The 21,250-nt window shown below is 39.1% G+C and overlaps 2 protein-coding genes across 7 annotated transcripts in view; both read right to left on the minus strand.

The window, feature by feature from the left end:
• Window positions 1-13,033, minus strand: part of LOC127976775 (adhesion G-protein coupled receptor G1-like) — a 64,488-nt gene extending 51,455 nt beyond the window's left edge. For 3 of the 5 annotated variants that reach the window (XM_052581437.1, XM_052581439.1, XM_052581438.1), the window contains exons 1-14: window positions 12,987-13,033; window positions 12,826-12,908; window positions 12,658-12,735; window positions 12,470-12,556; window positions 11,866-12,009; window positions 11,350-11,499; window positions 10,952-11,026; window positions 9,958-10,651; window positions 9,712-9,880; window positions 9,501-9,632; window positions 9,263-9,373; window positions 9,151-9,187; window positions 8,955-9,052; window positions 7,728-7,852 (exon numbers count right to left, since the gene is read on the minus strand). In XM_052581437.1, the coding sequence (XP_052437397.1) occupies window positions 7,728-7,852; window positions 8,955-9,052; window positions 9,151-9,187; window positions 9,263-9,373; window positions 9,501-9,632; window positions 9,712-9,880; window positions 9,958-10,651; window positions 10,952-11,026; window positions 11,350-11,499; window positions 11,866-12,009; window positions 12,470-12,556; window positions 12,658-12,735; window positions 12,826-12,908; window positions 12,987-12,988 (1,985 nt within the window). In that variant the 5' untranslated portion in view covers window positions 12,989-13,033. Of the gene's footprint in view, window positions 1-402; window positions 2,983-3,114; window positions 3,399-3,481; window positions 3,573-7,219; window positions 7,486-7,727; window positions 7,853-8,954; window positions 9,053-9,150; window positions 9,188-9,262; window positions 9,374-9,500; window positions 9,633-9,711; window positions 9,881-9,957; window positions 10,652-10,951; window positions 11,027-11,349; window positions 11,500-11,865; window positions 12,010-12,469; window positions 12,557-12,657; window positions 12,736-12,825; window positions 12,909-12,986 lie in introns of those variants that run through there. The other 2 variants (XM_052581434.1, XM_052581436.1) reach the window with 2 other exon arrangements.
• A 1,880-nt stretch (window positions 13,034-14,913) lies between these two features.
• On the minus strand, window positions 14,914-19,758 carry LOC127976776 (zonadhesin). Of its 2 annotated transcripts, none has more exons than XM_052581441.1 (7): window positions 19,589-19,758; window positions 18,522-19,047; window positions 17,968-18,139; window positions 16,081-17,865; window positions 15,694-15,761; window positions 15,512-15,555; window positions 14,914-15,119 (listed from the first exon to the last, which is right to left on the minus strand). In XM_052581441.1, the coding sequence occupies exons 2-7, from the start codon at window positions 18,720-18,722 to the stop codon at window positions 15,074-15,076; spliced, it is 2,316 nt and encodes a 771-aa protein (XP_052437401.1). In that variant the 5' UTR covers window positions 18,723-19,047; window positions 19,589-19,758; the 3' UTR covers window positions 14,914-15,073. The 2 variants fall into 2 exon arrangements, with proteins under 2 accessions (XP_052437401.1, XP_052437400.1); XM_052581440.1 differs by having other exon boundaries at window positions 16,075-17,865.
• Between the last annotated feature and the right edge of the window lie 1,492 nt (window positions 19,759-21,250).

Below are 21,250 nucleotides of genomic sequence, written 5' to 3' on the forward strand. Positions count from 1 at the left end.
AGTTTGATCTGTCCATACATAAAGCTGTTTGATAATGAGCTTCAACATAGATGTGACACGCAGTTCATTTGAAAACATGCAAATTATGTTTATATAAGCTTTAACTGAGAATTGCAGTATCTGATTTCATTCAAGTCCAGTTTATCAAGTTGTTTTTGTTCACAGAGAACAATACAAATGTAGAAAATAAATACACTGAACAAAATGAGCTGAACTCAAAGTACACAAAATGCTTATTTCTCTCAAATATTGTTCACAAATCTGTCTAAATCTGTGTTTGTGAGCACTTCTCCTTTGCTGAGATAATTCATCCACATCACAGGTGTGGCATATCAAGATGCTGATTAGACAGCATGATTATAGCACAGGTGTGCCTTAGGCTGGCCACAATAAAAGGCCACTCTAAAATGAAGTTGTATCACACAACACAATGCTACAGATGTTGCAAGTTTTGAGTGAGAGTGCAGTTGGCATGCTGACTGCAGGAATGTTCACCAGAGCAGTTGCTGGTGAATTGAAAGTTCATTTCTCTACCATAAGCCATCTCCAAAGGTGTTTCAGAGAATTTGGCAGTACATCCAACTGGCCTCATAACCGCAACACCAAATACTTTTCGGACCCCCTAGTACAGTAAACTGCACATTTTAGAGTGGCCTTTTACTGTGGCAAGCCTAAGGCACACATCTACATTAATCATGCTTTCTAATTAGCATCTTGTTATTATAACGTGGGAGCCGATGAAACATGAGACATGTGGGTCCATATGCAAGCTTTTATTAGACAGAGAAATGGTTGTAACAGGCATGGGTCAAACATTTATATAGAGAGCAAGACACAAGAATAATCCTAGGGCAAGCATGGGTCTTCGATGAGCAAACAATATCTAAGCAAGGGATAGGCAAGAGGGGTAATCCAGTATCCAAAGCAAACAGGTCAAAACATGAGTAACAGGGCAAGGCAAGAAAAAGACTAAACTATGAAAACTAGAAAGTGAAAGTGACATGACATTCAGCCAAGTATGGTACCCATACTCAGAATTTGTGCTCTGCATTTAACCCATCTGAAGTGCACACACACAGAGCAGTGAACACACACACACACTGTGAACACACACCCGGAGCAGTGGGCAGCCATTTATGCTGCAGCGCCCAGGGAGCAGTTGGGGGTTCAATGCCTTGCTCAAGGGCACCTAAGTCGTGGTATTGAAGGTGGAGAGAGAGCTGTTCATGCACTCCCCCCACCCACAATTCCTGCTGGCCCGGGACTTGAACTCACAACCTTCCGATTGGGAGTCCGACTCTCTAACCATTAGGCCACGACTTCCCAAAAACAGAAACAGAGACAAGACTAAGAAAACTATAAACTGAAAGACTATGAAAACAAACACGGAATGGCTTGATATCGCAGCTATCGCTAGGTGAGGGATATGTGCAGAACAATACTTGGCATTGTGTGAGGGGAAGTCCAATACTTATAAAGCGTGTCCGACGATTGTGCTGTGTGCATGTGATTGGTCTCAGGTGCATGGTGTGATTGTTATCAGGTGAATGTGATGTGTGCAGTGGAGCATGGGAAATGTAGTCCAGTGTGTACTGTGTAGTGTGAGAGTCTGTGTTGTGGATGATGACCTCTAGTGGTGAATAGATGGAAGTTCAATGACCTGATCATGACAGATATGCCACACCTGTGAGGTGGATAGATTATCTCGGCAGAGGAGAAGTGCTCACTAACAGAGATTTAGACAGATTTGTGAACAATATTTGAGAGAAATAGGCCTTCTGTGTACATAGAAAAAGTCTTAAATCTTTGAGTTCAGCTCATGAAAAATGGGAGCAAAAACAAAAGTGTTGCATTTATAATTTTGTTCGGTGTACATATATATAAATGTAGAAACAGAATTTCAATAAAAGCTTGACCTTTATTAGAGGCAATTAGACCATGTTTAAATTAATTTGCAATATTTACATTCATATTCCCATACAGAAATTTTTGAACAAGTTTGAACTTTTTTCATAGAAACAATGAAGTGCAGTCCTTCACATATTTGAAGTACATTCACATATTTACAAGTTTGACTGAAGTGAATAAATAATTTTGGAGTATCGAAAGTCCATCATGATGAAGAATGATGAGATTTTATAGCTTAATGACAGTCATTCAGAGATAACAGCATCTGTAAATGTAAACCACATTAAATAATGCAGAAAACATTAGTTCAATCTGACAGTGTTTCATATGTTGTTTTCATTTACCAAATAGTAAAATTAAATAAATGTATGCATTTAGCAGATGCTTTTATCCAAAATAACTTAAAGTGCATTCAGCCTATCAATTTTTATCTATCAAGTGTTCCCGCGGAATCGAACCCCCAACCTTGCGCTTGATAACGCAATGCTCTACCAATTGAGCTATCTACGCAAGCTCCTATAGCTAATAAAGATCGAAGATGCAAATTTGTTTCGTAAAAGAAACTTAGTGTTGGTTGAGACTTTCTGAAATGCACATGATCACATATAGAGGACAGAATGATGATTATAACTATTTATTATATAACTATAATAAATTGAACATCAGGAATATCAGGTTATATCACATTTAATTCTTCTACAATAATAAAGTTTCATTAACAATTGTCAGTCAATTATTTTGAGTTTTTTCTCTAAAATTTATTATTTTAGGATGTGCATGCATCATTTTAAACTATTCTTCTTTTTCATAAGTTACTTTTGTCTTTGTATTGTTTGTGAGCTTGGTATTAGTGAGAATACACTGTTTTCCCTTAAACAATGACAAATCAGTTTAAGAAATCAATCTGATACAAAGAAGACCTTCTGTCCTAATTATACTAGTGATAAATATTTTCCACAGCAGTAATGCCGGATTGAGTGATGGTTGTGTTGGAGTCAGTGTTTTCTGGATCATCAGAGAACTGACCCGCGACATCATTGTGAATGTGGTAGTAATACAGGAAGAGGAAGAACCCTGGAAAAAAGATCGGAGAAATTAAATAATAAATCATTTAAAACATCCTTAGCTCTAATTATTTGCAAAAATCTGCAGGACAAAAAATAGAAGTGTTCTACTAAGCCTTTTAATGATGTGATTGTTTCTCACCCTGTAATGAGTTCAGCACAGTGAATATGTAATATGAGGGAATGAGCATCGGTCCATAACTGAAGAACGCCACAGACCACGTCAGACCGAAGAGCAGGAACAAACTCAACACCATCATCAGCTGCTTTCTGAACGTCTTTCTCTTGCCATCAACAGTTTTTATTTTTCTGGCCTGAAAGACCTTAGTGACGATCATGATGAAGATTCCTGCCGTGAAGACGAAAACTAAAGCATAGTAGCCGATGTTCACTATGTAGTGAATATAAGGATTTGTAGTCCAGCACCTGTAATTTGAAAATATTGAATTGAAGAAGGCAGTCATTTAACGTCAATAAATGCATGAATTTTTGACATAAAACCAACTTACATGTGTGCGATTTTTCCAGACGTACTGTTGAGGGTCACTACTTTATATTCTCCTCCAGAAGCAATACCTACGACTATCGGAGCGGCACACACTGAAAACACACAGAAATAAACTGGTTTATTTGAAGAAAAAAAGATTTTAAAAATGTCTCAGATTACGAATGTAACCATGGTTCCCTGAGTAGGGAACGAGACAATGCGTCCTCTAGTGGTCGATATGGGGAACAGATCTTCGTGACCCGTGTCTGAAGCATACATTGAAAAAAACACCAACTTGTTGGCCGGTGACAGCCTCTGATGCTATGGGGAACAGTATGCCCACCCCGCCATGCTGAGGGGAGTGCAGGCTGGAATCATGGCGAACACTAAGTACCAACTCTACCATTTAGATTGGGAGTTGTCCCTGGGACGTTAGATGGCTGTCAGTGACAGTACCCCTTATGGCCAAAAGCCTAAGATACATAACCAACTTAATGGGTAGAGCTGAAGGCTTGAAATCAGGAAAGATTCCTTTAAAGGGATACGGCTAAGAACCTAGCATTTTATATTAAGTCTTGCCTGTTACACAGGGGCTACTGCTAGCTTTCGCAAAAGCTTGCTGAAGGAGCTGTCTCAACAGATCTCTAGTAGCAACACTCTGTTTAGATAGGATACATAGGTGGAGTAGCGCCCAAAATGAATGGGGCTTTTACCAATTCAAGAAAGGGCATGAAGCAACCGCGCGAAGCCCTCACCATATAGTATTTTAGATAGAACACTGAATACTAGCGTGCGAACTTACCTCAGTCTGGATTTCAGAAAGCGTGCAAAGACTTCACGTGCACACTTACCATAGTATGGATTTTCAAATACTGTTCTAAGGAGGGGCTCTCGTGGCACTCTGATAGAGCAGCTCATAGATGGAAGGGTGCATCTAAAAACAGTATGTTTGAGAGTCATCAACTCGATCTGTGGAAACAATACTGGAGCGCTCTGGGGAAAAAGCAGAGAACTCAGTCTCATTTGAGAGGAGAACTCCGAGCTCAGAGTAGCGCGCTCATAGGCGACCCTTCTTGGAAAAGGGGAGCACTGTTAAACTACCACGAGAATCGCCCAAATAGCCCCTCATGTTGAGGGAAGCGATGCTTGAAGTGTATAAACAAATACACACTGGCTGAATGGAGCCCAAGGAACCAAGGTCTAATCATCTCAAGAAAGGGAACGAAGTGGAGCACGTAACCCTTACCGTATGCCATATTTCAGAAAGTGTGCAGAGTCTTGCGTGCACAGTTACCACTTACGTGGATTTTAGAAAGTGCGCAAACTGTTCAAATTCACACTGACCACCATGTGGTTTTCAGAAAGTACACAGAGCTTAGTGTGTGTACCTAAAGGTTCCTAGGCATCGCAGAGGTGCTGAACCGCACGGGAGAGGCAAGCTCAAATTTACAAACCTCTGGAGCATCACCTGAGGCAGCATATACAGGAAGACTTCTGTAACTGCCAACTCCACTTCCACTGGAACTAAGCGGCCAGGAGACCCCTCGGAGTGACCTAGCCGGTCATCCATGAAATTCCCTGCAGTGCTGTGCCAGGCCTGATGATCAAGGAGGCTCCCGCAGAAACCTGTGATCTCAGCCACCTAATACCGGAACATGAAGCCGGATGGCTGGTGCTGGCGAGTGTTTAGTGAACACTGTAACTGAGCACTGCAAAGAAAACTTTATAAATTTAATAAACATAAGTATATGCAGAAAGGGTTACATAGTCACCCACCCCTCCTGAGCTGGAGCCACCTCAATTAGTGAAATAAATCAACTTTTTGATGATATTCTAATTATATGACCAGCACCTGTATTTACAGCTGTAGTGTCACTACAACTACAATTGGGATACACTTGATTTACAGTTGAGAAGATGCAAGCTTTGTTTCTAATCCCAAAGTAAAGATAAAGTGAACACTTTGTTGGCATCAGTGGAAGTGCATTAGCATGATTTAAATCGTACTTATATGACCGCCATCATTTCGTAGCAGTGAATGAAGATGTATCATATCGATCACAAGTGCAGTATGGAGTACCTCAAGGCTCAGTACTAGGGCCGCTACTCTTCACGCTTTATATGTTACCCTTGGGAGATATCATCAGGAAACATGGTGTTAGCTTTCACTGTTATGCTGATGATACTCAGCTCTATATTTCCTCGCAGCCCGGTGAAACACACCAATTTGAAAAACTAATGGAATGCATAGTCGATATAAAAAATTGGATGACGAGTAATTTCTTACTGCTAAATTCAGAAAAAACAGAGGTGTTAATTTTAGGGCCTAAAAACTCTGCTTGTAATAACCTAGAACACTGTCTAAGATACCTAGGTGTGCTACTTGATCGCAATCTTTCCTTAGAAAGCCACGTTTCTAGCATTTGTAAAACTGCATTTTTCCATCTCAAAAATATATCTAAATTACGGCCTATGCTCTCAATGTCAAATGCAGGAATGTTAATCCATGCATTTATGACCTCAAGGTTAGATTATTGTAATGCTTTATTGGGTGGTTGTTCTGCAAGCTTAGTAAACAAACTACAGCTAGTCCAAAATGCAGCAGCAAGAGTTCTTACTAGAACCAGGAAGTGTGACCATATTAGCCCGGTCCTGTCCACACTGCACTGGCTCCCTATCAGACATCGTATAGATTTTAAAATATTGCTTATTACTTATAAAGCCCTGAATGGTTTTGCACCTCAGTATTTGAATGAGCTCCTTTTACATTATAGTCCTCTACGTCCGCTACGTTCTCAAAACTCAGGCAATTTGATAATACCTAGAATATCAAAATCAACTGCGGGCGGCAGATCCTTTTCCTATTTGGTGCCTAAACTCTGGAATAACCTACCTAACATTGTTCGGGAGGCAGACACACTCTTGCAGTTTAAATCTAGATTAAAGACCCATCTCTTTAACCTGGCTTACACATAACATACTAATATGCTTTTAATATCCAAATCCGTTAAAGGATTTTTAGGCTGCATTAATTAGGTAAACCGGAACCAGGAACACTTCACATAACACCCGATGTACTTGCTACATCATTAGAAGAATGGCATCTACGCTAATATTTGTCTGTTTCTCACTTGTTCCGAGGTCACCGTGGCCACCAGATCCAGTACGTATCCAGACCAGATGGTGGATCAGCACCTAGAAAGGACCTCTACTGCCCTGAAAGACAGCGGAGACCAGGACAACTAGAGCCCCAGATACAGATCCCCTGTAAAGACCTTGTCTCAGAGGACCACCAGCACAAGACCACAGGAAACAGATGATTCTTCTGCACAATCTGACTTTGCTGCAGCCTGGAATTGAACTACTGGTTTCGTCTGGTCAGAGGAGAACTGGCCCCCCAACTGAGCCTGGTTTCTCCCAAAGTTTTTTTCTCCATTCTGTCACCGATCGAGTTTCGGTTCCTTGCCGCTGTCGCCTCTGGCTTGCTTAGTTGGGGTCACTTCATCTACAGCGAAGTATCATCTACAGCGTTTTTATTTGCATTATTGAGATACTGTTTTCCAAATGAATGTTGTTCAGTGCTTTGACGCAATGTATTTTGTTTAAAGCACTATATTAATAAAGGTGACTGATTGATATAGTGTCAAATTAATAAACTTTTGTAAACACAGCCAGTCTACATTTTCTACAATTAAAATGTCCCTACTAAATCCAGCACACCTAAACCTCATGGCAATTTTATTTTCTTGCTCTAACTCACCCCAGCCCAACACGGTGATCTTCCTCATGTAGTTTGTGATGGAGACGTTCTGTCTGATGAGCCATAAGTACATATGAAGAGCTTGAATGAAGAACCAGGTGAATGAGGCCAGCATGGAGTAATGCAGGAGCAGCGCTATGAAGACACACGCAGCGTTGTCTTTTGTGTTAGCGACGCTCTCGTTTGACAAAAATGAGGCATTCAGTAGAAACAAAGCTACAAACATGTTCATCAGGATCTTCGTTGCCTGATTTGACTTGGCTTTCCTATTAAAACACAAAAGTAACTGTTCTTATAGCCTGAACTTTAATACTTTAGAGCTTTGATCTCATCACTTGTATTACATTTCAGTCTTTACACATCAAAATTTCAAGTTTAATTCAATGCATTGCTGTTTCTTTGTAAATGCACTAGCAATTTCTGAGTGAAAATTATTTCTTAGTGTAGTATTAGTGATTATTGATTACTTAACAGCACTAACTATATAATATTCTTTAGGATACTTTACCGTAGCAGGAAATGCATGAATAAACCGATAGACAGGAAAAAAATGGAGATGCCACAGCCGATAGAAGAAATTAAGGTCAATGATTCCAGATCCGAAGATGTGAGTTTTGTATCTGACTGAGAGGTCTAAGAAAACAGAATGAAACAGATCCACAGGATAATTTTTTTTATTTGAGCTGTTCCACATTCATTTTATGGCTCTAGTCAGCATAACTGAGAGCTGTCAGGTGGTCATAACTCCAACGTTTGGATGCACTGAATCACTTATGCAAGTTTGTGTGTTTACATGCACAAATTTAGCAAATTGGTAAAAATTTGGTAAATGTTCAATCTGATCCCCTAACCATTTTGTAAAAAGTAAAATGTAGATTTCAAAACGCATTCTGACTTTGAATCCAATTGATAATTTTGAATTAAATTAGGAATTTTAGGTCTACACCACTTTCGATCCCATTTTTTTTATCAAGTTCAGTTGGATTGATTGAAGTGTTTGAAGGATTTTCCATCCTGATTGAGTCATCAAATTCAGGTACTAATGGATTGGATTTTTTGGGTGCATGCAAACATAGCTAATGTATTTAATTGTTTATTAATATTATTATTGAGCATCGCGTTAGTTCAGTCAGGCCACGTTAGTCACACTTGCATCAGCTGACAGTCAGCTGTTCCTGACGTGTACCTATCCAGTCTTAACAACTATCACCTGAGGTCTATTTAAATTCCCATTATTCAGTGTCTCTTCCATCACATTGCTGCTTGCAATTAACTCCCTCCTCCAACCCCCAACTTCACCAACTGAACCTGTAATCTGATCTAACTTGTTCTTTCTTTATAGTGTCTTCATTGGAAGCAGTCTCTATCACATTTTGTTTACAACTCATGTAATTGTGAATTGTAATTATTTATGCTTATAATGGTTCTGTTCTTGCTGCTCTCCCCGCTCTGGCCAAGCAGGGCTGCATGGACAGGCGTGTGGAGTGTTGCCCAGAACATAACCATACCACCAACACTAACTGTATGCAATTATAATTGTCATAAATATACTTGACGGAAGTGGTCCTGATTGAAAAAAGGAAAAATACAAGAGTGTCCTGACCAAGGATTTTGACATTGACCTTTGAGTTCACTAGCATATGGATGTGGACTAAAAGATTTTGATTTCAGGGGATCTTTAAATGAAATATGAATTATGATAGTGTAAGTTCTTCTTCATTGTAAATCTTCTCACCATCAGCACTGCAAAGAACGTCAGATGTGAGCAGGAGCACTTTATGGTGTTGTTTTCGATTATTGTCTCACAGCCGAACGTTGTCCAATTAAGCTCTCCTTCAAAGAGAAGAGAGAGATTAATTAAATTAATTATACATATACGTAAGTTATAGAAAATATACTGGGTTTGTTAATAGGATCATAAATGAATCTACCTTTGCCATCCCAAGAAACGCAGGACACATTTCCATCCTGTTAAGAACACATTTACTTTCATTTTGATTTCACGGTGTAAAATAATACGTTTTGCAACAAAACCTTTATTACCAGTTTATTGTTCTTTTGAATGGTCATGTCAATATTGTCTGTAAGGTTGGAGATGTTGGCACCCATCGTTATTCCATAGCTCTCATTGCCCAAAACAGTGTGAGTTTTATCCTAAATGAGAAACCATAACAGAGCAGTCAAATATAAATGTTTGTCAATACATCAGGTCAATAAATATTTGTCCAAGTATATTATCTGAAAAACAAGAGTGGGGGTAAAAAAAAACACAGATGCAAACCTTATTTTCCATGTTTTTAAATCGTAAAACTCCAACAAATGCACTTCCATTGTTTTCTTGACGTGATTTATTAAAGGCTTCTCTGGGAATCTTTACAGACCAGGGATAACCAGCCTGGTTGCTCTCAACAACCTGCGAAAAGAAGAAATGACATTGTTAAACGTTAATTCCCTCTCCGGAGGGACATGTTTTAATTCTTCTCAAGCCTTACGTTTATCATGTTCTGGTTCGAAGAGTAGCATATGTTGATGTCTTTGGTTGGCTTGTCCCTGGGTTGTCTTTGGAGAACGCCAATAACATCCCCCATGACAATCGCCGCATTGGTTTTATTGTTTTTTTCCATTACCTCCACCAGTGACTCTACTTTTTCCAAGTTTTCTCTGTGAAATACATTTAATTACTTGTTATCCTGTAACTAACATTTAGATTTGAAATCAGCTGGTAACTGCACACTTACACTGCCTCTTGGGGGTCTTGAACTTGAACTGTGTTTGTCTGATTTGTTTTATTAGATAGAGTGAAAATTATCTCAGGTGGTGGGACAGTTGGCTCGGGAGTTGTCCAACCTGTCATGAAACTAGCATGTGATGGTGTACTAGTAGTTGGAGTTTTAGTTGAAGTATGTGATGTTGAACTAGTAGTTGGAGTGTTAGATGTAGTATATGATGTTGAACTAGTAGTTGGAGTGTTAATAGTATGCAATGTTGAACTAGTAGTTGGAGTGTTAGTTGTAGTATCTGATGTTGAACTAGTAGTTGGAGTGTTAATAGTATGCAATGTTGAACTAGTAGTTGGAGTGTTAGTTGTAGTATATGATGTTGAACTAGTAGTTGGAGTGTTAGTTGTAGTATATGATGTTGAACTAGTAGTTGGAGTGTTAATAGTATGCAATGTTGAACTAGTAGTTGGAGTGTTAGTTGTAGTATCTGATGTTGAACTAGTAGTTGGAGTGTTAATAGTATGCAATGTTGAACTAGTAGTTGGAGTGTTAGTTGTAGTATCTGATGTTGAACTAGTAGTTGGAGTGTTAGTTGTAGTATATGATGTTGAACTAGTAGTTGGCTGGGGAGTTGTCGATCTTTCACCATCGCAGGTCACACACATCCATTCACTGCCATTTAAATACATTATGTATCTGCTTTTTTCGTTCCCTTAAACACAAATAAACAGTGGATGCATTTTATTGCAGTTTAAACAATATCTGATATCTGTTCATCAGTTCTCATATTTAATGGTCATATAGTCTAGTCATATTATTGCTATGATTTTGTCATGCTATTAACTTATAGCACTAAACGAATTAATGAATTTCTCAAACAAGTGCATTGTGTTTAAAAGGCACAACAAGTCATAATAGTATGCCTACAGCTATGCTGGAAATAAGAAGACTGTCAGTTCATATTGTAATATTTTTTTGATTCTGAAATCAAGATCTTAAGACTCAAACTTACCAGTGCATGTATCATTTCCATATGAGGCGTTTCTACATGTAATTTCAGGATTAACGGGAGGGGTTTTCAAACAACCTAAAGAGAACATAACTGTGCATAATCTGTCTTCACGTAAATAAATCTTGATATTTATCCTAATATTTTGTATTCTACTGTATGATATGTTGATTGAAAAAAGGCTGTGAAATGCACACTGGAATTTATTGGTATTTAGGACATAAGATATAAATCTTGAACCAGTCTAACCAGATGAGTACTGTATGTCGTCACATGAAAGCCTACACTCAGACTGTTACAGATAGCATAGATAGCAGACATTGAACTCACAGTACGGGAAAATGCAATGCATCTGGCTGCAATGGCAACTGGTGGGATTATAGAAAAGTGTGAAATCTTACATGCATCTGGATAAATGGCATTGCAGGAGGTGTTGATGGGTGATCTGTTAGGGCAGCTGCTAGGGTTGTTAGTAATGGTGGAAATAGATTGGGTGGTGGTGGAGCTGCTTTGCTGTGTCTGGCAAGTCCCATAATTATTTGATGTGGATCCTGCAGAATGCAAGAGATTAAATTTCTACAACACAAACTACAAATAACTGTTCTGAAGTAGTCTAAATTAGTCTGCTCTTTCTCGGGAACTCATTACAGAGCTCGCAGGACAACGAACACACAGACTTCATTCAAATAGTTTGATTTGTATATACTCTCAAGTCAAGTCAACACTTTAAACAATACGGTCTTTCAGTCTATTTTTGCCTTTCATTGATTAATGGAATGTTCAAAGTTCAAAATCTAACCAGCTATGACGTCATTGGCACTGACAGCAGAGAGCATGCATGCAAACACAAATGCATGGAAAGTACATGCATCCATATGCAGTTTTGCATGTGTGTTATACGATCCTAAGACATGTACCTGATGAATTCAGGACTTCTGATGGAAGACATCGAGATCCATTCGGTAAAAACCACATTATAATGTTTTTAACCATGTCATTCATTCTTACTTTATAATTCCCCCCATCGTTTGTTATGTTGAAACGGTATGAATTGCATTCTCCTGGAAACAAGAGAAAACATTTGAACATTTCACATTTATAATTAAAATACATGCAGGCACTGAAAAGGTTGTTGGTTTAACTTTACATAGTAAGAAGCTTGTTTGCTTTAAACTAAACTAAAAGTTAATACAAAGAAAGAGATTTGTTCAATCATAAGAAATAAGTCAAAATATTGTTATATGAGTTGACTGGACAAAAGAAAAAAACAGCTAAAATATGTAATAAAACGTTTTATAAAACATAATATTTAATATGCCTTGTCAACTAACGGGGTATTAAAATTACTAAAACTGAAATAAAAATAAATTGAAGCTAAATAAAAAAACTCATAAAAATGACAAAATTACTAAAACTTAAATTAAAGTTAAACAAAGCTGTAGATATAAAAATGAATGCTATTTCAAAATATCAATAAAGATTATATTCATAAATGAATGCTACTAAAAACAAGACTGTTACCCAGGACAGATGTGTTTTGTTGGACATCCACTATGCAAAAGTTTCCTATCAGTATTTCATACCCTGGTGAACATGTCATGTTTATGGCTGGAAGGAAAGAAAAACATCGGCTCAATGAATTTGTTGTTCTTCATGAGCACTATCAGAAAGCAAATATTCACAGCCCATTGAGTATGTCTCTCATGTACCTGTAAAAGATGTGTTTGAACTGCTGAAGCTGCTCGAGTTTATGTCTGTCTCGCGAATTATCATCATCTTTGAACAGGCTGCACAAACAAAGACAACGCTTTACATCGATGTGCACCAAACAACATTCACTGGCATGATAAATGAATTTTTTTTTGAAGGAAACATACTCATCTGACTCGTAACACAACAGATGATTATCAGCCACAGCAAATTCAGCATTTTCCAAATCATAATTCCTAGAGACAGCGACCTGATAGAGACACAAGTTAGTTTTGTTTTCCACAGGCATAGGAAATAAATCAGACGGCCTAAATAATTTTCTTATTACATTCTTGAGATAAATTCCACTATCCAAGATTTTGATGCGTTCAGATATGAAGCTGTTTGATTATGAGCAGCAGCTCAAGAGACGCTGGACTCTGATATGCAGTTCATTTGCAAACATGCAAATTTATGTATTTGGGCTTTAGCTGTGAATTTCAGTACACAGTTACATTCGGATCTTGTTTATCAAATCATGTTTGCTTTATTAAAATGTCAAAATGAACAAAATGCAATTTGCACCTAATTTTTTTATTTTACAATAAATGATTTACTTTGTTATTTTGTTGCTTAATAAATAACATTCACACATTAATAAGTTTAATAATAAGACTAGATGTTTACTGGAGCCACTGAAAGTCCATCATGATGAAGAATAACATTCAGAATAACTCCGAGTGAATTCAGAGTGTTTTCAAATGACGTTCCTTGAAATGCTATTTCAAATATCTATGCAAAAATATCTGTATCCACAGGTGTCTGACCTTCTGTAACATCCTGAAGATGCAAATTCCTTTGTAAATGAAGTTGATTGTATGAGTCTCCCTGGCACACACGTGATCACATCATTATACTCAGTAAATCTAATCAATCAGTAACATGAGGTCAGATATCAGAAAGCACAATTCAGTTATTCAACTAACAGTTTCAGTAATGATCAACACAGATATATTCAGATATATCCCAAAAGTGCATCAAGTATACTCTCTCAACTAGAAATTAAAGACACGAATTGAGCAGTTCATCAAAATTTTATGCAATTAAAGGCAAACAGTTAAATATAAAAATGTAAGTAATCATTCTTATTAATAAATGAAATGTATTTTGGCTATCGAGAAACAAAGATGTGAATGGAACTATATAATGCTATTACATTTATATTGTGGAATGCAAAACAGACCGACAGTTCCTGTAAACTTACCTATACTAAAACTGTGGGTTAAACCTTAGAAAGCCACGTTTCTAGCATTTGTAAAACTGCATTTTTCCATCTCAAAAATATAACTAAATTATGGCCTATGCTCTCAATGTCAAATGCAGAAATGTTAATCCATGCATTTATGACCTCAAGGTTATATTATTGTAATGCTTTATTGGGTGGTTGTTCTGCATGCTTGGTAAACAAACTACAGCTAGTCCAAAATGCAGCAGCAAGAGTTCTTACTAGAACCAGGAAGTATGACCATATTAGCCCGGTCCTGTCAACACTGCACTGGCTCCCTATCAAACATCGTATAGATTTTATAATATTTCTTATTACTTATAAAGCCCTGAATGGTTTCGCACCTCAGTATTTGAATGAGCTCCTTTTACATTATAATCTTCTACGTCCGCTACGTTCTCAAAACTCAGGCAATTTTATAATACCTAGAATAGCAAAATCAACTGCGGGCGGCAGATCCTTTTCCTATTTGGCGCCTAAACTCTGGAATAACCTACCTAACATTGTTCGGGAGGCAGACAAACTCTTGCAGTTTAAATCTAGATTAAAGACCCATCTCTTTAACCTGGCTTACACATAACATACTAATATGCTTTTAATATCCAAATCCGTTAAAGGATTTTTAGGCTGCATTAATTAGGTAAACCGGAACCGGAAACACTTCCCATAACACCCGATGTACTTGCTACATCATTAGAAGAATGCCATCCATGCTAATATTAGTCTGTTTCTCTCTTATTCCGAGGTCACCGTAGCCATGGCTGCATGGACAGGTGTGTGGAGTGTTGCCCAGAACATAACCATACCGCCAACACTAACTGTATGCAATTATAATTGTCATAAATATACTTGACGGAAGTGGTCCTGATTGAATTGACTTTTCCTAATAAATGTTGTTCAGTTGCTTTGACGCAATGAATTTTATTTAAAGCGCTATGTAAAAAAAGTGACTTGACTTGACTTGACAGGCAGTTCATGACAAATGCAGAAGGTGTAAAAAAAAACTAAAAGAGGGTGCAAAAACTTTAATAAAGAACAGCAAGCTAAACAACAACAACAACAAACACTCAGAATTGAAGTGTGCTTGACGAGTCCATGTGTTTATGGTGACTCGTCTGTCATGGAGATTGAAGAGACTCAGGCAAAACATGCTAGAACTCGCTGGCAGGCTCCCATGTGTCATCCCAAGTTCTGCCACTGTAAAGTGCACATATCATTAGAACACAGAACAAAAATCAGGATCACTGTTGGATTTAATTTAGAAAGTTCACTGACATTCACTGGAAAATAAGTTGGAGAATACTGAACAAGTTTTACAATTTCAGCATGTTTTCATGTTGCACTCTAAGCATATCTGGCATTTCTACAGACTACGGACTCTCGGCCATGTTCTAGCAAAACCTTGCATCAGCTTGCTACAGGCTACCTCGGAGGAGGATTTCACCTCTGTGACCAGAGAGCTTTCATTCGCCACAGGCATCAATAAAAGAGCCTCCATGCAGCTTCCAGCTTTGCATACATCATATTGGTCACAGAAGAGACTACTTAGCATTGCAATGGAATTAAATGGTTAATGAAACAAGACTTACCACATAGTGCAAGGCAACCAGTGGACTTTCAATTCTGCTTTTCCCTACACACACACACAAAGTATTAATTATTTAAACTGTTTATGCAATCACTGAACAGGGCATAACGTACTGGTTTATTATTTTTACAGGCCAGAATCAGTCACTAAGACAAGCAAGCAGCATAATAAAATAAATTTTACCTTATGTATTCTTTCTCCAGTTATTTTATCAAATAGGAAGATCTTCTGCCTGCTACATTTTCGGCAACCTTAATGATCAAAAGATAAGGAAAGTTTATTAAGCAATGAGTGGCATGTTTTTTAGTTGAATCTCAAGTTGTCATGTTATCATTTCACTCGTGTGGTCATCTGTGGTCATGTCCACTTGTGTCCAAATGACTTTGCTTTTTGTTGATCAAGTAAAATGTACTAGGCTGGGTTTCCCAAAGCCATTTTAACTAGAGTCAGTGATTGACATTAAGAACAGCCCTTGGACTCTGGTCACTTTGACACTGCTAAGTAACATTGCCTGAAGTCAGATTTGTCTGAGAGCAAATGTATTAGAAGTGTGTATTACCATACCCTTACCCTTTCTTCTCTTCTTCACATATGGCCCCTCCTGACTCAAGGACTGGGAGATGGAGGAGGCAGCAGGTGGAGGACAAGACTGTGGAAGGGAGATATCTGTGGTGATGAGAGACGGAGGAGAGACAGAGGTGGCAGAATGTGCTGGTGAACAGATTGAGGGTTTTGACCTTTTCTTCCTCTGCCGCAAAGACTTAGAGCGTGGCATTGGAGGTGGAGAAGAGTGTGGAGGAAGAAAAGCTGTAAATGTAGTAGAAGATGTAGGAGAGAGAGAAGTTGGAGAGCATGGGGAAGAGAGAGGAACAAGGTTGAGAATAAATACAGTCTCAGACTTCTTTGGGAGACTCTCCAGCTGCTCTATAGTGGGGCTCTCTGGCTGGTCCACATTGAGGCTCTCCTGTTTTATTGTGAGGTTCTCCAACCGCTCCACGGTGAGGCTCTCCTGTTTCACAATGAGTCTCTCCGGCCGCTCCCAGGTGGGGCTCTCATGTTTTACGCAGAGGCTCTCCAGCCTCTCTACATTGAGGCTCTTCTGTTTTATGGTGAGGTTTTCTGGCTGCTCTACATCGAGGCTCTCCTGTTTTATGGTGAGGCTCTCTGGCTGCTCCACAGTGAGTCTCTCTGGCTGCTCCACAGTGAGGCTCTCCGGCTGCTCCACAGTGAGGCTCTCCTGTTTTATGCTGAGGCTCTCCAGCCACTTTAAAGTGGGTCTGTTCGGCTGTTCTACAGTGAGGCTCTCTAGCTGCTCCATGGTGAGGCTCTCCAGTTTTATGCTGAGGCTCTTCGGCCGCTCTACAGTGAGGCTCTCTGGCCGCTCCACAGTGAGGCTTTCCTGTTTTATGCTGAGGCTCTCCGGCCGCTCTACAGTGGGTCTCTCCGGCCGCTCTACAGTGGGTCTCTCCGGCCGCTCTACAGTGAGGCTCTCTGGCCGCTCCACAGTGAGGCTTTCCTGTTTTATGCTGAGGCTCTCTGGCCGCTCTACAGTGGGTCTCTCCGGCCGCTCTACAGTGGGTCTCTCCGGCCGCTCTACAGTGGGTCTCTCCGGCCGCTCTACGGTGGGTCTCTCCGGCCGCTCTACGGTGGGTCTCTCCGGCCGCTCTACGGTGGGTCTCTCCGGCCGCTCTACAGTGAGGCTCTCCGGCCGCTCTACAGTGGGTCTCTCCGGCCACTCTACAGTGGGTCTCTCCGGCCGCTCTACGGTGAGGCTCTCCGGCCGCTCTACAGTGGGTCTCTCCGGCCGCTCTACGGTGGGTCTCTCCGGCCGCTCTACAGTGAGGCTCTCCGGCCGCTCTACAGTGGGTCTCTCCGGCCGCTCTACAGTGGGTCTCTCCGGCCGCTCTACAGTGGGTCTCTCCGGCCGCTCTACAGTGGGTCTCTCCGGCCGCTCCACAGTGGGTCTCTCCGGCCGCTCCACAGTGGGTCTCTCCGGCCGCTCCACAGTGGGTCTCTCCGGCCGCTCCACAGTGGGTCTCTCCGGCCGCTCTACAGTGGGTCTCTCCGGCCGCTCTACGGTGAGGCTCTCCGGCCGCTCCACGGTGAGGCTCTCCGGCCGCTCTACAGTGGGTCTCTCCGGCCGCTCTACAGTGAGGCTCTCCAGCTGCTCCACGGTGAGGCTCTCCGGCTGCTCTACAGTGAGGCTCTCCAGCTGCTCCACGGTGAGGCTCTCCAGCTGCTCCACGGTGAGGCTCTCCAGCTCCAAAATGGAACCGTTGCACTGCTCCTGACTGCGACTGTTGTGCTGCTCTGCTACGAGAATGTCTTTGTCCAGTTGTTTACCCATGGAGGTTCCTTTAATACAAGTTTGAATTCATTTCAAACCTGTACATATTAACAAAGAATAATACATGTATTTGAAATAATATTTTTTCTGAACCAAAATCTTACTCTTACCTTTAGTAAGGATAAATTCATAAGCCCTTTGCATCTTCTCCAAACAACTTCTTGTGACAGGAGTGGGCTGCAGATGGGTAATAATGTCTGCAACCCACTTATTTGAAGCCTTTTTATTTTGTTTGCCAATAAATAAAATGGGCTTGTAACCCACTGCCTCAAGCTTACACACCTGAAATAACCAAAAGCAGTTACTACACATTAGTTAAACCCACTGAATTATTAGATACATTAGTACTGTATAAAGCAATTTCATTTTAAGGTAATTTAATGGAGTGCAATGCAAGAAACCGAGCCTTGATCTGATTCATAAAGATTATTATTTGAGAAAAAACATTAATGCATCTTCTATTTCATAAGATCAAAGTTAAATTTCACTGAATCATTATTTGACAACTTATTGTTTCTCTTTAACACAATTTAAAAATGAAGAGTCTTCATTGTATAAACTAAGACTATGTTTATAAAGGCCACACTATACTGCTACTAGTCTAAACATGAGCTTTCAGTTACACTTCAAATAATATTTATGAAAAATTAGCATTTTTACTTACTGCAATACGGGCAGAATCAACGATACGTGCAGCATTTCTGCTGTTCACCACAGATTGCCCCCATCGGCTGTCCAGAGACACCACTCTGTCTTTTATTCTTTGTTTAATGTACAGACTTCCAAAGCAGACATGACAAGTGTTCCTGCTTGCCTGATTGGGAGTCTGGCAATACGGACAGGGCCTGAATTTGGGTCGTGTCATAACTTGACAGGAAATATACAGCAGAAATACAAAACAAAAAAAAAGAGAGACAACGTGCTAGAAATAAAGAAAGTTTTTGAAGGAGGACCTCTTAAGAGAAACAGAAAGATGGACAGATACAGATGTAAACACAGAGAGAGAGAGAGTGAGCGAGCTACAGAGAGACAAGTACAGGTTAACAACACAGATGTGGCTCTTAAAAGTGCCTTTGGTGTATGTGTGTGTGTGTGTGTGTGTGTGTGTGTGTGTGTGTGTGTGTGTGTGTGTGTGTGTGGAGGGTGGTTAAAATAACGGAGAATGTTGGAAGCTGGCAAATTTGAAGAACCTGATAAAACAAAGCAAAAATGAAAACATTCAGAATTAAACTTGTACATCTTTACCAGTATTTTCTTCATTGGTGTTGGCAGATTGGGTTTTGGGTTGTATGACATGGAATAAAATGGGCTTGCACAGGTGGAATTTCGATATTTCTGTTGTTCCCTTTTATTACTGAAATAATTCAAATCAATGACAGACATGGAAAATAGTTTACAGTGTAGCAACAACATAACCTTCTTTAGAGAATTAGACTTTATTTGCTTTATAATGACATATTGAAAAAATGTGATGAGCCACAATACAGTTGTAGTTATGAATTAATTTGTATTCTTTATAATTGGTAAGATTTGTGTGATTATTAACAAATATTATTTTGTGTGGCTTTTGAACAATTCGTGGAAAACATCAATCTGGCAACACTTCATAAATGGCTGAAGCTTGTGAGCTTCTGTAATAACTAAAAACACATCAGAACTGATATTACCTTGCAGGAGTATATGTGAAAACAAACAAACATTGTTTACATCTGTATTAACTGTTCTACTTACCCAGTGGAAAATCGCAGTGAATCGTGGGATCGCGTCATGCAATGACGTCAGCGCCGCTGACTGATTTATTAATAAACAAATATAAATAAATAATCAATCAATAGATATAGGGAACCCACCAAGCGTCCGTATGTTACGATTTAGGAGTGAGATTCTTTAGCAACACGTGTAAGCAGAGCGGGATCTGATCACGCTGTTATTGGCTGATTCATCTAGACCCGCCCACTCCTCCCCCTGCACCAATGAGAGAAGCCGATGTCTGCTCAGCCAGATGATACAATGTTTCTCTGAATGTTTGTCTCTCTGTCGGTTCTCTCTTTTGAGTTTTTGTTTTGTGAAGATATATCAGAGTTCGTCTAGAGAGTGTTACTTACACATGTAAGAAGAAGCCTTTAGTGTTTGAAATTAGGAAATGATATTGTACTCCCGACACGTTTTTACATCCACAGCTGCGTATGGTATTAAAGCTTGTTTTCAGAGCTTTTATCTTGAATACATTTTGTTTACTGGCACAGACTAATTCCCCCCACACTTCACCTCTTTAAACGAGTGAAGATGCATATCTGCCAGTACAACATAGGCCTAAATGTTTCATTTAATTCATTATTTCTTCGCAGTGATGTCAGATCCTGAGACATCAGGCTCTTTATGACATCAACATTCACATCTCAGTCAATCTCAAGATGAATCTAGAAGCTTCGAATGCAAACACACTGTAACATGAAGAAGCTCTCAATGTAAAGAGGATCTCTGGAGAAATAGCGCCCTCTCGTGTCACTGTAACTGTAACGCACCCTATATTTGACCCTATAGTTATCTGAACTCACTGGCTAGAATAGTAAAGATGGAAATCATCTCCAGGTGCATTTTATTTTTCTCACCGAAGTGTTTGAAACAAAGTGTGTTTTCTTGGAAATGCGTTGATTAAACACTTTATAGGTAGGTGTTCCCCCTGTATATTCAACTGCAATTTCCATTCTTTTGAAATTGAATATCTTTTCAATCCTTTGTTTAAAAAAAAAAAAAAAGGAATTATGTTTGTTGCTTTGTCTCTGTAACTGTAAAACATACCTTTAATCAAATCACACGAATCAGTTTAAACATTATTTTACCAGATATTGAAATATGATCTTCGGCATGATGTCCAGCATGAGAGTCCACTGTCAGTCCCAATGACTCAATTCAGCTCTATAATATATATATATAATTTTAATTTTGTTTAAGCTTAATTTCTTTATTTATAGGTTATAAAGCTTGAACACATGCTGTTAAATGTTTGTAATCACATTCGAGGATCTGAACAGAAAAGCATCCTGACAGATATTAATGCCAGGCTTTGGTTGTAAAGCCAGATTTCACATTAAACAACGGATCGATCAGTGTTTTTATTGACTGGACACACACTGATTGATCCAGCAGCGTCTGACCATGTTGTCACTGCTCTCATTAATGGGCTGCTGTCTGTTATTCACTAATGAATGTTTGTCCCATAAAGCTAACATGGGCCATCATTTCATTATAAGCTTTAAAAAAAAAAAAAAAATATATATATATATATATATATATATATATATATATATATATATATATATATATATATATATATATATATATATATATATATATATATATATATATATATATATATATATATATATATTG

The sequence above is a fragment of the Carassius gibelio genome, chromosome B17 (genome assembly GCF_023724105.1).
Source record: "Carassius gibelio isolate Cgi1373 ecotype wild population from Czech Republic chromosome B17, carGib1.2-hapl.c, whole genome shotgun sequence".
NCBI classification, from domain to species: domain Eukaryota; kingdom Metazoa; phylum Chordata; class Actinopteri; order Cypriniformes; family Cyprinidae; genus Carassius; species Carassius gibelio.